Genomic DNA, 14,332 nt, shown 5'->3' with positions numbered 1-14,332 from the left:
AGAATCTGAGCCACAAACCTTTGTTATCTTTCTTTGCTATTCTATTCTTAGCTGGCCTTCTGATGAAATCCTTTCTTCTGTTCTTTTAGTATAGTTTAAATGTAATATATATCATAAAATAATAAATCAGCCTTCTGAAGCATGGAGTCAGATCCTCGTCTCTTCCTTCATCCTAAGATCCCTGTGAACACCATCACACCTCTCCGCAACTCTGTCTTGAAAAATTGCTTGCATGGTGATAAAACCATCTCCAATACCCAGAACAGATGCTGCACAACTGAGTAACAGAAGTATGAGACCAATGATGACAGCCTAGTGTATGACCATCTCAGCCCTGCATAAACACCATGCATTTCAGTTCTACTGGAGACCAAATGAGAACAATTTAATCCATCTTCCAAAGCCTTCTTCAGTGGGAAAAAAACAAAAACAAACAAAAAACCCAAACCAAACAAGAACAACAACAAACTGAACAAAGCCAATCAAACAAAAATTTTACTAGAGGACAGTTTACATTTTCCCAACAAGAGCATAGATTTAATCAAGCCACTGACCTCACCATGGTATTGGTGGTGCCCTCCATCTTCCCTCACTTTCATCACCACACATTTTGAGGTTTATTCTATTATTCTTCCAATGCATCCTAAAGAACATTGCCTTAGTTTCTTTTTAAAAGCAATTCAAACTGGAGCCATTGGAAGGAAAGAAGGTTTTCCCAGAACCAAAACATCTCCAAAAGGTTCTTTTTATCACTACAGTTCTCTTTCAAGTTCACCTTATCAGCCTTCGTTACCTCCCTCACACTCTTGCGTCAGCGTGGCAACTCACACACAAGTAGAAAAGAAAAAGCAAAGTGCTTGGAATTCTCAACAGCTTTTTCTGGTAAGCTCCAGTTGCTATAATTAGACAAGCCCTTTTCTAAATCACAAATACAACTATCAATAGAGATAAAAATGAAAACTAGCATCAAATACATAGAACAAGCCAAATCTAAATGTTCCAGTTTCTTCCTGTTATCTCAAAATGTGCCCTGATTTAACCCTCAGAACACAAATTTATTGGCTTTTTCCATGGCTCTGTTAGCATAAAGGATACCTATGCAATATAAACAACAAAATCATCTTATTAACAACTCACAAAACTAATACTGTATAAAAATAGGGAATGCAATTATGTTTTCACTTAAAGCCAAAGACAGGGTTTTAGAAGTAAAGCAGCTTCTGAACCACAAAATAATTAACCTGAGACTTCTAAGCAGTCTAATGTCATTTCAAGCAACAAAAAAGGCTGAAATTCTACAAAAATTTAAAACTCAACTTCACACTGTTGAGACCTTACTTTCTCCACTTACTGAGTTAAACTTGCAGTATCATACCAAAATATGAACAACTAGTCCAGATCTCAATTCTTTTACATGGATTCATTTTTTAAATAAGTTATAGCTCTAGATTACAAGTTCATAAAGTAGCCCTAAAAGATCTAAGTACTAGAACATGAAGCTTCTTAGTTCCCCTAAATATAGCAGCAGTCACATGGCTGTCATTAAGACATTAGCTTTTCCGTTGTAGAATACCTCCTAAACCTTTCCCCCAAAAAAGTCAGATTGTGGTTCAATTTTACATGAAACACAGCAGATAACATCTCAGACCCGTTGTCTGTATAAAAACACACATCGACAAATGCAACCTCAACTCAAACCCCCCACAAAACCAAAGACTAACACCTCAAAACTACATTGCTGAAAAGCAAGAAAAAATGATTTGCTGCTCAACAGGAGTCTGTGATCACTGAACAGCTGTTTATTAGCCTTTTCTTAAAATCAACAGACTATAAATAAACCTTATTTATTTCTACAAAGAATAATTTATTTTAAAAAAAAGCAGTTTAAGATGACAATCAGTTCTCAGGAGTAAATTTGTACTCTGCACTTTGTACACATACACACAGCTCCCAGTTCATACCAGTTCCCTCACCAGTTCCAATACATTCACATTGCACTCTCCATTATAATCCATCCAATCTGTGGATATTTGGCAGAAACCTACAAAATGCCAGCATCCAACTGACATCCACCAATAGATACACCAGGCCTCAAGTTTTATTCCACTAATGGGAAAAATAAATTAATACACGCTATTTTATATGGTACATTCAAATCCAAGAGCCCTTCACACACAGCAGCTCTCTGAACTCCCTGGTGTAAAACCTGTGCTACTTTTCCTGCTGTTCAAATAGAGGAGCTAAAAAAAAATGAGCTGAAAGCACTTCAACACTGAGTCCTTTAGAGAGGTGCGGGCAGAGTCCATGATTTCTGGCTGCCAGCCTTCCACTTCTGCCACTACTCAGCACATCTCTGACTTTAAAACCACATACAACCTCTCTCTAATCAACCACTTGCCTTGTTCCTCCTTCTGGGGAGAGAGATAGGAGAGGTCAGGGTTATATCAAAGCACAGGTACCCTCAGTAACTCCAGAGCACTGGAGGGTACCCAACCTCTCTAAGAGCTTGATTTTGCCCACTCCCTGATCCCAAGAGGAATGCCAGAGAGTGCCAGCTTCACTAGGAGGGCTGGCCCTCAGAGGAGGCACCCCTGGAAGTGTTTGCAGAATAAAGACATCATTCACACAGACACTTCCACCAGCAGGTACCAGCCACTGCTGGCTCTTCCATGTCACCTCACAAACCCTCCTGGAAAGCTCCCAGGGCTGGGCAGCAGAGCTGGGAGCACACAGAGAACCACAGCAACTCAGCCCTGGGAATGGGAGCAACTGGTTTTTCTCTGAAGCCTAAGAGTCCTGCTAAGGCACAGCTGGAGCATGAGAGTGGAAAAATAGCAGGAAAAATAGGCCAACAAGAAACCTTATTCCAGTGCAGCCTTTCCAAAACAGTGTATTATTTCCATCAGCAGATGGGAAAGCTTATTACAGAAATCTTCAGGTACTGTCAGAGCCTTGCAATGATGCATTTGCCCATTAAACAACCACCACTGAATGCACCGGCACCCAACACAATGGGTCCTAAACACACTGTTGCTCTGATCATCTAGATATGGTTAACTTGGTTGTTATTGTTATTATTTACAGGGTATCAGCTGGCTGGATCCACTGCAGACTACACTAAGTTCCTGCATAAAAAAATACCCTTGGAGCCATCATATTTTCCCAGTGTTCCACAGCTTCTGTATGCCAGTGACAGTTTTAGAGGGAAGATTCTTCAGAAGTACTTTGAATTACTATTTCCTCCTTAGCTAGAATGCATTAATTATAGCCTGCTCCTCCAGATAATAAGAAAACAAAAACCAGTGCAATATGAACACTACAAGAAACTTAATTACTGAGTCAGATGTCCTTTAGATGTCAGTATGACTACAGAAAGGAGCAGGAAAATAAAACACACACATATCAGCCTTGAGTTGTTAGATCAGTTATCAAAACAATGTCTTTCCTCAGCAACTTCATTTTGAAGAGCTCAACCACCTAATTAATCAAATGCCTGTTACATGTTTCAAAAATATGCTTTTTTTTAATAAAGAAAGTCTGCTGATGTATTTATTACAAAGCAAATGTGGCAAATGGTTCTATATGCAAATACAGAAGTGCAGCATGACTTTGAAGGTCAGATACAGTAACCATTCTCATCAAGGTTCTTATGTCAGACTGCATCTTCTGGTTTACATCTAAGTTTAGGAGGAGGAAGAAAGAGAATTAAAAGAAAAAATAGAGTCAACCAGTTCTGTGACAACTTAAGAAGAACTGGCACAATATCATTCACCTGCTTTCCTTTAAAAATCTGCTAATACCTATCTCCCACAAAATGAAAAGCCTGCCAGGGACACACAGATTTTCATTCTGCTTTTCAGCTTTGATTTTCCTGATGAAAAAACAATCTACTTAAGTCAGCAACAATTTTATATTAAAGAAGAGAATGTCATCTTCTCCATCTTCACAGATGTTTCAAACCCTTATCATTTCAGAAAGCTGAAGGATTTTCTTGTTGATCAACATGTTTTATTTTAAAGCAGCATAGATTCAACTGCAGAAGCAAATCAGTGGATTGTGCATTGATATTTTTGCAGGCATCAGAGAATTTATCCTTCACCATTCCATATTCCCAGCAACTTCAGGACACAAAACTCAACAGCTGGGCCTGAAGGCAAGCAAATATGCTAGGAACACAAAAGTCTGATACATGTCAAAAAAGAAAAATAAAAAACAAGAAGCATATTTTACATGCATACCTCAAAGACAAAAAACCAGTACAGATTTCTTTTTAGCACCACCACCACATTTAAATACAGTGAAACTGACAACACTTCCCAGTAAAACACTGAGTTATAAACAATCCCCTCTCACACATAAATAACAGAGACATTATACAAAGCAGACAGGAACATGGACGGATGTACACAAAATAAACACATTGAAACTTACCCCACTCCAGATACTCAAGGATGTTCTTCTCTCTTCTCAGAGGGGAGTTATTACATTCATCATAAAGGCAGATGAGTATATCCAGCAAGGTTTCCACACTGAAGCATTGCCCATTAGTCTGTGTTGGCCCATCCAAAATAAACTGCTCCAACTGCTTCAAACGCACTTCTCCAGACATGGTTGTTTCAGTTTGCATTGGGGTTTCTTTTTTAATGATTATTATTACTTTATCAGAAAAACAACAAAAAAAAAACTTTTGAGGGTTTTGTTGTTTAAAAAGAAGTCAACAGTATTTTTAACAAGTGTCAAACTGTGACGGTCCTTAATTGCCAGCCCACCTCGGGGTTCCCAGCCTGAAACTAACCAACACCTTGGAGTTTCAGACACACACACACAGTGTGGATATCTGTGTATTCATGACATTTAAGAGAAGAAAATAGTTATCCTAAAAAAAAAAATTAATAGGCTTAGTAAGAAGTGGGGCAAAAACAGCATTCCTGATGCTTTAACAATAATAATTGCACTCAAATTCAACCGAGACTGCCTGACACCGATTTCACCGTGCGTGCATAGGCACACGCAGTTATATATTTAAGAAGGTCTTCTCCTTCATTCCCAATGCAGATCATGCAGCGCGATCCTGCGAGGAGCCCCGCCGCAGCACCACGGGCTAAGAGCCCCTCCGGTTCCGCTTCCCAGGACGGATGGGAAGGGAAAAACAGATGTATTTACGTATTTATATAAGCAAAAGGCAGCAGAAACGAGGGAGCACACCGGCGGGCAGGCAGGGAGGGATGAGGGGCCGCGCAGCCCCGCCGCCCCCGCCGCCTCCCCCGGCCCCGGCAGCGCCTCCGCGGCCACCGCGGGGTGGGGCGCAGCCCCCCCTCCTCAGGGCGCAGCCACGTCCTGCCCCGGGCAGCCTTTCCCTTCCTCCTCCTCCTCCTTACCGAGTCTCCTTTTAAGGCTTTTCAGTGATTCAAAAAAACTAAAGTCTTCATTGTCGCCCCCTTCTCCTCCGCTGCGCCAAGGGGCGGCGGGCGGGACGCGCGCCCCGACACACCGGCACAAGCGCTCCGAGCCCTGTCAAATCCTTCCCATGGCTGCGGCGGCGGCTGCTGCTGCTGCGGAGACGGCGCCCTCCTCCTCCTCCTCCTCCTCCTCCACCCGGTGCGCGTCCTGAGGCGGAGGAAAAGCGCCGGCGTCTCCGCTCCGGCCGCACGCTGCGGGCCGGGAGGCCCCGACGACGGCGGCGGCGGCGGCGGTGGCTTCACTCCGGGCAGCTCGATGGTGTCCCGGCTTCGCCCTCCCGGGCAAAGGGCATCCTCGGGCGGTGCGTGTGCGGGGTGTGTGTGTGTGCGTGCGCGGGGCGGCGGGGAGGGGTAGCGGCGGCGCCCTCCCTCCCCGGCTCGCTCCCTCCCTCTCCCTCCGCTTCCGCGCCCTCCTCTCCCCCGCCGCTCCCTCCTTCCTTCCCTCCCTCCTTCCCTCCCGCGGTCACACGCGGCAACCGCCGCCGCCGAACGCTCTGCAGCCCAACATGGCGGCCGCGGCGGGGGGGAGCCGCCGCCGAGCGCCGCCGCAGCGCGGGGAGCCGAGCCCGGGGCCGCCGCTACTGATGGGATTGAGGGGAGGAGGGGATGCTGCTGCTGTTGCTGCAGCAGGGAATGCAGGGATACGGGCGGACCCAGGGATACGGGAGGGAGAGAGGGCGGAAGCGGGGAGGCCGCAGCGCAGCTCCCCGCCGGCTGCGGCCGCCCGGGCTGGGATATCCCGGGCGGACCCGCCCGTCCGGCCGGGGATCCCTGCGGGCTTTGCCTCGAGCCGAGGGGAGCGGTCGCCGCCGTTGCCCGGCCCGGTTCCGCTCCTGCCTCCCCGGCAATGAGGCTTTTGATTAAAAATCCCGGCCTGGTTATGGAGGGTGGGCAGGGGGAGGAGCGCCTGCTTGCTCTTCCAAGGGGATCTGCTGAGCTCCAGGTGCGAGCAGGGACTCCGGCTCCCTCACTCTTCGAGGCCTTTAAACGTGACAGAAAATGCGTCGGCTCTTGACGGTTCTGTCCCCGCTGGCCTCTCCTCATCGAGCAGGCCGCCGTGCCGCCACAGTACACGCCGGGGAAACAAGCTCCTTTTGCGGGCATTTCAAGCCCATATCGCTTAAGAGAGCTGGAGGATATTCTTGTTGATCAACGTGGGTATTTTTAGGCGATATAGACTCAGCCGCAGAAGCGCATCGGAGGATTTTGCGCTGATCTCTTTGCATGGCCGCCTGAGGGGCGGAAAATGGCAGCTGCCCACCGGCACACCGCAGCACATCTCCTGGCCAGAGGTGCCAGGGATGCGCTGTGGTGCTCGGGGGATTGAAGGTCATCTCTAAGACAACTCATTGTCACTTCAGTTCGTCCTTCCTCAGAAGCCAGGTGAAAGGGAAGGAAGGCCCCACAGCCCCCAAAGGTCATTGGCTGTGGGTGAACTTCAGCATTCTTCTGAACCCCACCAAGCCCTGCATCTTCTGGAGCTCAGGGGAAGGAAAAAGCTCAGGCATCTGTTTCCTCAGTTCAGTAACCAACAGGTGACCCTCAGTTGGGTTTTGCCATACTGAGCATCTATATAACACTTATTTTTTTTAAACTGGCCTTTTTACCAGCTGATCTAAAACATCAACAGTCTTAGGTACCCAGTAAAATGTACTACACAACATGATTAAAGTCTCATATGTTTGTTCAGAATCGCTCAGCTGTATGTAAAGTCACTGGTGCAAAGTTAAAAGAGAGCAGTGACTCCCACCCTGTGCATGCAGAATGGCAGAGCAGACTTTTGGCGACTGAAGAAACAACATGCAGAGAACTTAATTCTGAAAGCTTTTTGTGCAAAAACCCTCTAAGAAGTGTCAGAAACCACTACAACTGTAAGTGATGGGTAGAAGATAGGATTAAACTAAGGAAAGGGTTTCCTTCCTGTGCTGAGGTACACCCTTGGGATGACAAGAGCCCTGTGCCAGTGTCTGGGGTGCTGCAGTCACAGCTGTGCCTCTGTGGCAGGAGCCTGCTCCAAAGCTGTGGCACACAGGCGGCTTCACAGTGAGAGTAAGGCATTTCCTGCTGGCTCTCTGCTGAACTTGTGGAAATTGGGATTGAAGCTGGGGGTGGGGGATGCCTGATGACAGCAATAAAAATAAATTGCTATTGCAGGGGTAGGTGGCCCAGATCAGATAGCACTTCCTATAGGGGTTGGAGACACGTCATCCAAGTTCATCCCGAGCGTAGATTAACCATTAATAGGGTTGCAGAGGGAAAATGGAGAAGACTAAGAGTTAAAGGGATGTTAGCTCCTTGGACTTTGGCACCGATTGGCAGGGAAGTGAACTGAAGAACCAGTGCCAGAGATATGATGGGTGTGGATATTTCACTTATTTACTTAGGTTACTGTGTTTTCTCTAGCCAATTATAAAGTCTTTCCTTGTTTTAATTGCAGGCCAAGTGTTTGCAAACAAGGATGGATACCCAGCAAAGGCTGTCAATTTCCCTATATTTCTGGTTTTGAAACTGAACCCTTGTCAATATCCACATCAAGCCAGTTTTTTTCAGTGTTCTTCTCAGCCTGAGTGAGGCTGCAAGTAAAACCACGTATAAGCTACAGTTGAACACAAAACCCAGGATTTTTTTGTTCTCTCCTTGTTTAATAGCCTGTCCAGAAATAAAAAAAGGCATCCACGTAACAACTGGTGATACACCCACTGGGCTGTAGTCAGCTGTCATGCCACAGAAGCTGTGAGGAACAGGTAATACCAACAATGACTGCTGACACATTTATTTGCTGGGAGCTATCTATGTACCAGATGAGTAATTCTCACACTACACCTGTGGGATGGAAAAACATTTCTCTGCCTTATAAGACTTTAGTCCAGAATATTTAGAAAGCCAACAAAATAATTCAGTGTAACAGGAAGAAATTCCTCTTCCCTCATACATGCTGTCCTAAAAATATACCCAAGTTATGCAAACATACCCCAGTATCTTTCATAATTATCATGTGTTTGTTTCACCCTGTTCTTGTTTTAATAATACTGCTATAATATTTTCATTTTATTGCTTAGCTTTACAAATGTTTACAGTACCTCAACCATAACTAATGATAATCAGGAATTTATATCTTACAGTAAGTTAAGCAAGCTGATAGCAGCAGAGGGAATAGTGGGGAAGGAGGAGGATACGGTTGAAACAATGTAGTTTTCTATATTAACAACATATATGTTGAGTGTTTCAATTTGTTGGTTTAATAGAGAAAAATATAATATTATAATATATTGTTGCTATAATAGAGAAAATAGCCTTTTCTCTTCAGGGACAAAGGTTTGGGGTTTTTTGGTGAAGTATTGTAGATATCTGGTTTTGGTGTGTAAACCATTTCTAAACTCAAGAGACCCCCCTCAGATTTCATTCAGCAGGTGAATAATGTGATCTACCTTGTGACAGGTAGATCTACTACATGCCTCAAGAATGGCATTTATGTGTTGGCAAAATTTTGCATCCGGGTTTTTCTGTTCTCTGAAACTTCACTTTGTAGACACATGTTGTTTGTAGTGATTCAGCATTTCATCTCCTGAGCAAAATTTTGTAATAATCTGCAAAAACAGTGCTGGCACCCAGTTTAGAGGGTTTGTTTATAGACATGGGATGGTAGTGTTTGAAAAGGGGTCCTACAGCTGTTGCCAGAGCTGTAGTAATAATTTAGATTATTGGAAGAGATGCAGGTAGCTGCAGATGGAGCACACAGTGGTTGCACTCTAGGAGGACACTGAAGACCAGCATGTGTGAATCGACCAACACTTGTTCTAAAAGCTGTTTCACTGTAGTTTCACATAAATCTTGCTGCTGGAGCAAACTTAATCCTAGTGAACAGAGAGATCTCTTCACTGAAACTGATGGCTGTTGCAGAACTTTAATTAGTCTCAGTACCTATAATAATACATTTAGTAACACACTTTAGTGTTTTTAAAGACTTGTAAATCTACTTTCCCTAATTCTTTCCCTCTCTAACTCCCTTGCCAAAACCCATTTCTCCTGTGAGGTCTACAGAAAAGTCCAACTACAAGCACTAAATGGTACCTGGCAAAATTGATGCTTAATATTTACCTAATCCCAAAACAATGATCATGAATGTGTATGTATATATAGGCATTGTAAATATGGAATTATCTTTCTCTTCCCTCATGCTTTTTTATTGGTCTTTGGAGTCTTATTTATAGTCTTAACGATTTTCTGTGAATGGCTGAACAGAATAATTTTACCTCAGAGAGAAGTTGCATCATGCTGATCTCACTGCGCTGGATCTGTACTGCCCTCATCCCCCTGGTTTTAGTCTTCATTTAAAACTAATGAGAATGTGACCACCACTAGCATGCAATTTTCTGTGAAGAGTGAAGCAGGTTTGACCCTGTTGAAGTGTCCAGGGGTGCTGTGCTCTGAACAGAAACAGGATAACCTCTGTGATTAAAGAAGAGGAGAGGAAGGAATGGAATTACATTTATAACTGTGTGAAATTGATATAATTTGAATCCTGCTTTTATGATGCAGACTAGAAACTGACCAAAGTCATGTCTCATTCTGACCTCCAAATAGGACCCTGGTTTGCACTCTAACAATGCTGTTTCATCTCTCAATATGTTGTTTTCTTCCTGTGAAAGCAGGGCCAAGGCTGCCAAAGCTCTTAGGGCTGCTGTAAACCTTAATTAATGTCAGTGTAGCAGTCTGAGATTCTTCTCTTATTTTCCTTTCTTCAGTAACATAAATTTAAGACTGTTATTTTATTTTCTCTCTTGTTTTTGTAGTCTGCAATTGTCTGCAACCTTTCAAGACTTCAGTCCCTCCAAAATCCGGTTCTTTCCTGTGGATTTCTCTATCTTTGCTGATGTTTATTCTACTGTGTCCAGAATCTGTTACCTGTGTTATGCCATCTTCAAAAGTTAAACTCTCCTCAAGATAATTCACCCCTTAAATGATGATATTTAATGACATAGAAAGGTCATTGAATGTCTTTGTCAGGTCTTTGTCAGTTCAAGGGGCTTCTTAAACAGAAGAGTGCTGAGGAAGACCACATATTTATTTGTGAAACTGGATGGATGCAAATTTCTGCCACTGCCACACAAAGTACAGATAATCCATTGATTCAAAAGGAAAGTGGATGCATTTACATTGTCTGGCTGATGCCTATACAAAACTAGTGTTATACAAAGCTAGTGTTGCTCAACTTACAGCAGCATTTACTCAGCACCAGAGCTGCTTGTAAACCTCCTCTCTTTGCAGTGGTTCATAGTTTTTATTGTCCATAATCAAGGCTTTCAATGTCTATTGCTCTAGAATGAGTACCTCTTCTGCTGGTGAACACCCAGGGATGCATTATGGACTTTGTTTTATTAAAAGGGTGTACTTAGAGATTAATTCAGCGAGTATCTTACTGTGAAAGTGATTTATAAAAAAGAGCTGCTACTGTCATGTAAGTAGCATTGATGGAAGGGGTGAAGAATGAGGAAACTTGTGACTAAGATCTTAAAGAGATCACCTAAGAGATTGGGTGAAGAAACAGGATGAAGTGAGGAAGAATGGGATAGATGAAAGAGGGAGGGAGCACAATGACTAATTTGGAAATCATATGGGAAGGAAGAGTGATTTAGAAAGGGGAAGTCAAGGGCCGGGAGTTTGGCAAGAAAGAGGGAGGGAAGCTTGGGAAGAGGGATGAGGGAAAATACTTGTAAAACCTAACAAATTCTGTACTTAGAGGAAAAAAAGACCAGAAAGAGCCTAATTTGGAATGTGAACACAGGGTGGATGAAGCTGGATTAACTTTATGTCTCAGAGTGCCTAGCTTATTACAAAGAGAGTTCAAGAGATCACACATTAATCTCGATTTCCCCAAGGTTGTGGAATTTTCAGATTAGAGGTCTGACCAATTCAGTTGTTGTTTTAAAATACTGTTTTTGTTTATTTGAACTTTAATGAAAGAATACTGATATATTGAAAACAGTGGTGCCTCTATTTTATGTTGTTTATTTTTAACTTAAGAATTGCAGAAATAGGATCAAAGGTCTAAAATACATCTTTTGTTGGGAGAATAGATACAGACAATGGCAGCAGATGCAATTCAGACAGAAGTCTCTTTTAATCAGAGCCAGGACACTTAATGTAAAGAGACACTTTCATCATGGTCTGCAGATTGAAATAGCAATATTGTGGCTTATCAACAGTTGACATTTTGCGTTTGTTTGCTAAATTTTATTTGGAAGGAGAGGCAGCAAGCCCCACCTCTGCCTTCATGGATTAAATTTGCAATCAGTCATCACATTTTAAGTAAGTGATGGCACTAGCACAGGTAACAATGACTAGAAACCAGCATTTCTATTGTTTGTCAGTAGTACATTTTGCAGATTGATTCATTCTGCAGTGAAAACTAACAGAAAAAATGAAGTGCTCTGTAAAATTTGAGATCCTTGTGGAAAACATTTGTTGTAAGAAGAGGCCTCTTGCCACTCGGCAGGTAACTTCACCTCCCAGAGAGGAGAAAATCTTGAAATCATGGAACCATGGAATGGTTGGGGTGGAAGGGACCTGAAAGATCATCCAATTCCAGCCCCTCTGCCATGGGCAGGGACATTTTCCACCACATTGTTCAATGCCCCATCCAATCTGATCTTGAACACTTGCAGGGATCCACAGCTCTGTGCAACCTGTGCCAGTGCCTCACCACTTTCACAGTGAAGAATTTCTTCCTAACATCTAATCTAACCAGTTGGAAATGTGTTCAGTAATGATCCCACTCAAGCCAATGCCAAAAAAAGCCTCCTTGATCTCAGCAAGAGCATAAGTGAACTCATAATTCCTCCTGAAACAAACAAAACTGTTTGGACTTAGTTTTATGAAAACTAAGAGTGGTTTATATCTTTGCATCATGTCAACCATTTTTCTTTGTAAACTGTCACTGCACAAATTAAGATATTTAATTACATGGAAAGGTTAGAAGTGTGATTACAAGTGGTTTTTGAGGTAGAGAAAGGCAAATATTTGTACTGTAATGGTTTAATCAAAAAGTGTGAACATAACACTGGCTCGGATCCTCGTGTGCGGATAGCACCGGGAATAATTGTCCTTGTGGGAGGAGGGGCTGGCCAGTGGTACAGCTTTGTGTTGCTGGTAGTGCTCCCTCAGTGAATGGAGCCTCCCTGAGAGAGGTGAGAGCAGATCTGCTGGCAGCAGTACTCCCTACCTGCCTCCATGCAGGAGGGTGAGTTAGCCATGCATTACTTTGTCACTGTTTAAAGCAACCCAGCTCACCTCGGCTGAAAGGAGCTGGGCCTTGCCCAGGCCTCCCTCAGACATCAAAAGGAGGGGCAGCCTCCAGCATGTGGGCAAAGACAAGCTCCAGAGGCTGTGTCATGGACAATAACCTCTCCCAGTGAGGCACACACAGATCAGGAAAAGAACACTGCTCTGCAGCCACAGTCATTCAGGGGACAAGTTTGTGTGACAGTGAATTTTTCTTAAGGCAGGAATATTGCTATGGATTAATTCAACTCAATCAATCAATCAAAGTGAAGACAAGGACTAAAAGTACTAATTAAAAGCAAATATTTCCAATCAGAGTAAGTTTTAGCAACTCGTAACTTGAAAGTAATTTGGCTGGTTTTCCTCGGTTTTTGCAAAAGTGACTAAAATAGACCTGGCAAGCTTCAGACTCCAGCAGCTTTCCAAGCCAAAGTTATGATGAAGGGATGGAAACAGGGTGCTATAACAGAAGCTAGCTTCAGCCTTAACCACGGAGATGTCGCTGCCTCCCCTCAACATCCCAAACTATGCCAAAACACACTGGAGGTGAATTAAAATCATTAAATGAAGTGGAATGTTTCTAAAACTTCAGTCAAGTAATGTCATAGAAACATTCATCATAATACAGCTATATCTCAAAACCTTTTCTTCCCCAGTTAGCCCAGAGCACCAACAATTTCCATGTGTGGTGCATCAGGAGGAAGCAAGGTCCAGCTACATTCATCACCTGGAGTCCAACATTTGTTGCCATCACTTTCTTGGCTTCCTTCTGAAGGGCAGTATTTCATTTTGGATTTCATTTCACTGAGTTTCCAATTTTCCAATGGAAATTGGTAATGAAAAAAGATTTTTGAAGATGTTAAAAATATTTGTATTTTTACAATTAAGAGTGATAGCCATAGTTATGTGTTCTTAAAAAAAAAAAGACATCAGCAGTTACCAGCTGTTTTTTTGGCTTTCCCAACAAAGTGAAGAATGAATAATGAGGGAAGTGGCGAGTGGATGTATAATTAGCTTCCAGCTATGGCTAGCACAGCTCTACACAGCAGCAATCCTACAGTCACTAATCTCACTGCTGTCTCCTGCAGGAGGAGAAAATGAGCTGGGCTGAGGTCTCTGAACTTCATCCTCCCTCTGGTCAGGGACACTGGCAGACCCAGGGTGCAGAGCCGCAGGATATTCAATTTATTGCTGCAGTTTGCTCCAAGGCCTTCCCTAAGACTTAATTCCCTCGCCCTGCAGTAAAAGTGATAATAATGAAAAGGCCTGTGATTCACAGTTGAAGCACTGTATCTTGCCTAAGTTAAACAAGTACCTAAGTGCTCTGCTGAACTGGGGCCAAGGGTGGATTACTGAGAGAGCTGGGCAGTCTTCCCATCTCCAGCCAGTTCACCAAGTAGTCTCAGGCTAATCATGGAGTTTTCTGGGGCTTAGTTTCCTGCACGTGTTTATCACTGGGTATCTACTCTGACTGGTAAAGATAAGGTGATAATGAGGGAACATGAAAAAACTTCAGAGCATGGAAGAGGGAAAGCGCTATAGAGAAAACAAGTTTCTACATATTGGATATACATTGCATGTTACACTGTCCC

The 14,332-nt window shown here is 43.4% G+C and overlaps 2 protein-coding genes across 15 annotated transcripts in view; one reads left to right on the top strand and one right to left on the bottom strand.

Moving 5' to 3' along the window:
* The window catches only part of CDC42BPA (CDC42 binding protein kinase alpha), a 186,760-nt gene extending 180,919 nt beyond the window's left edge, over positions 1 to 5,841 (bottom strand). For 12 of the 14 annotated variants that reach the window (XM_014268134.3, XM_014268140.3, XM_074536796.1 and 9 more), the window contains exons 1-2: positions 5,379 to 5,840; positions 4,432 to 4,656 (exon numbers count right to left, since the gene is read on the bottom strand). In XM_014268134.3, the coding sequence (XP_014123609.1) occupies positions 4,432 to 4,627 (196 nt within the window). In that variant the 5' untranslated portion in view covers positions 4,628 to 4,656; positions 5,379 to 5,840. Of the gene's footprint in view, positions 1 to 4,431; positions 4,657 to 5,378 lie in introns of all 14 variants that reach the window. The other 2 variants (XM_014268141.3, XM_014268142.3) reach the window with 1 other exon arrangement.
* LOC141728619 (uncharacterized) lies at positions 5,226 to 13,613 on the top strand. Its single transcript, XM_074538443.1, has 4 exons — positions 5,226 to 5,298; positions 5,613 to 7,330; positions 8,108 to 8,203; positions 10,253 to 13,613. The coding sequence occupies exons 1-2, from the start codon at positions 5,226 to 5,228 to the stop codon at positions 6,308 to 6,310; spliced, it is 771 nt and encodes a 256-aa protein (XP_074394544.1). The 3' UTR covers positions 6,311 to 7,330; positions 8,108 to 8,203; positions 10,253 to 13,613.
* Positions 13,614 to 14,332: the final 719 nt, after the last annotated feature.

Source organism: Zonotrichia albicollis, chromosome 3, assembly GCF_047830755.1.
Source record: "Zonotrichia albicollis isolate bZonAlb1 chromosome 3, bZonAlb1.hap1, whole genome shotgun sequence".
NCBI classification, from domain to species: Eukaryota; Metazoa; Chordata; class Aves; order Passeriformes; family Passerellidae; genus Zonotrichia; species Zonotrichia albicollis.
This window is presented reverse-complemented; position numbering and strand designations above follow the sequence as displayed.

Bases quoted from the DNA above. Each gene is read 5' to 3' on its own strand.
- LOC141728619 (XM_074538443.1), top strand. From the start codon at position 5,226: ATGAGGGGCCGCGCAGCCCCGCCGCCCCCGCCGCCTCCCCCGGCCCCG. The intron at 5,299-5,612 runs GTGGGGCGCAGC...GCGCGTCCTGAG, and splicing joins GCCTCCGCGGCCACCGCGGG to GCGGAGGAAAAGCGCCGGCG.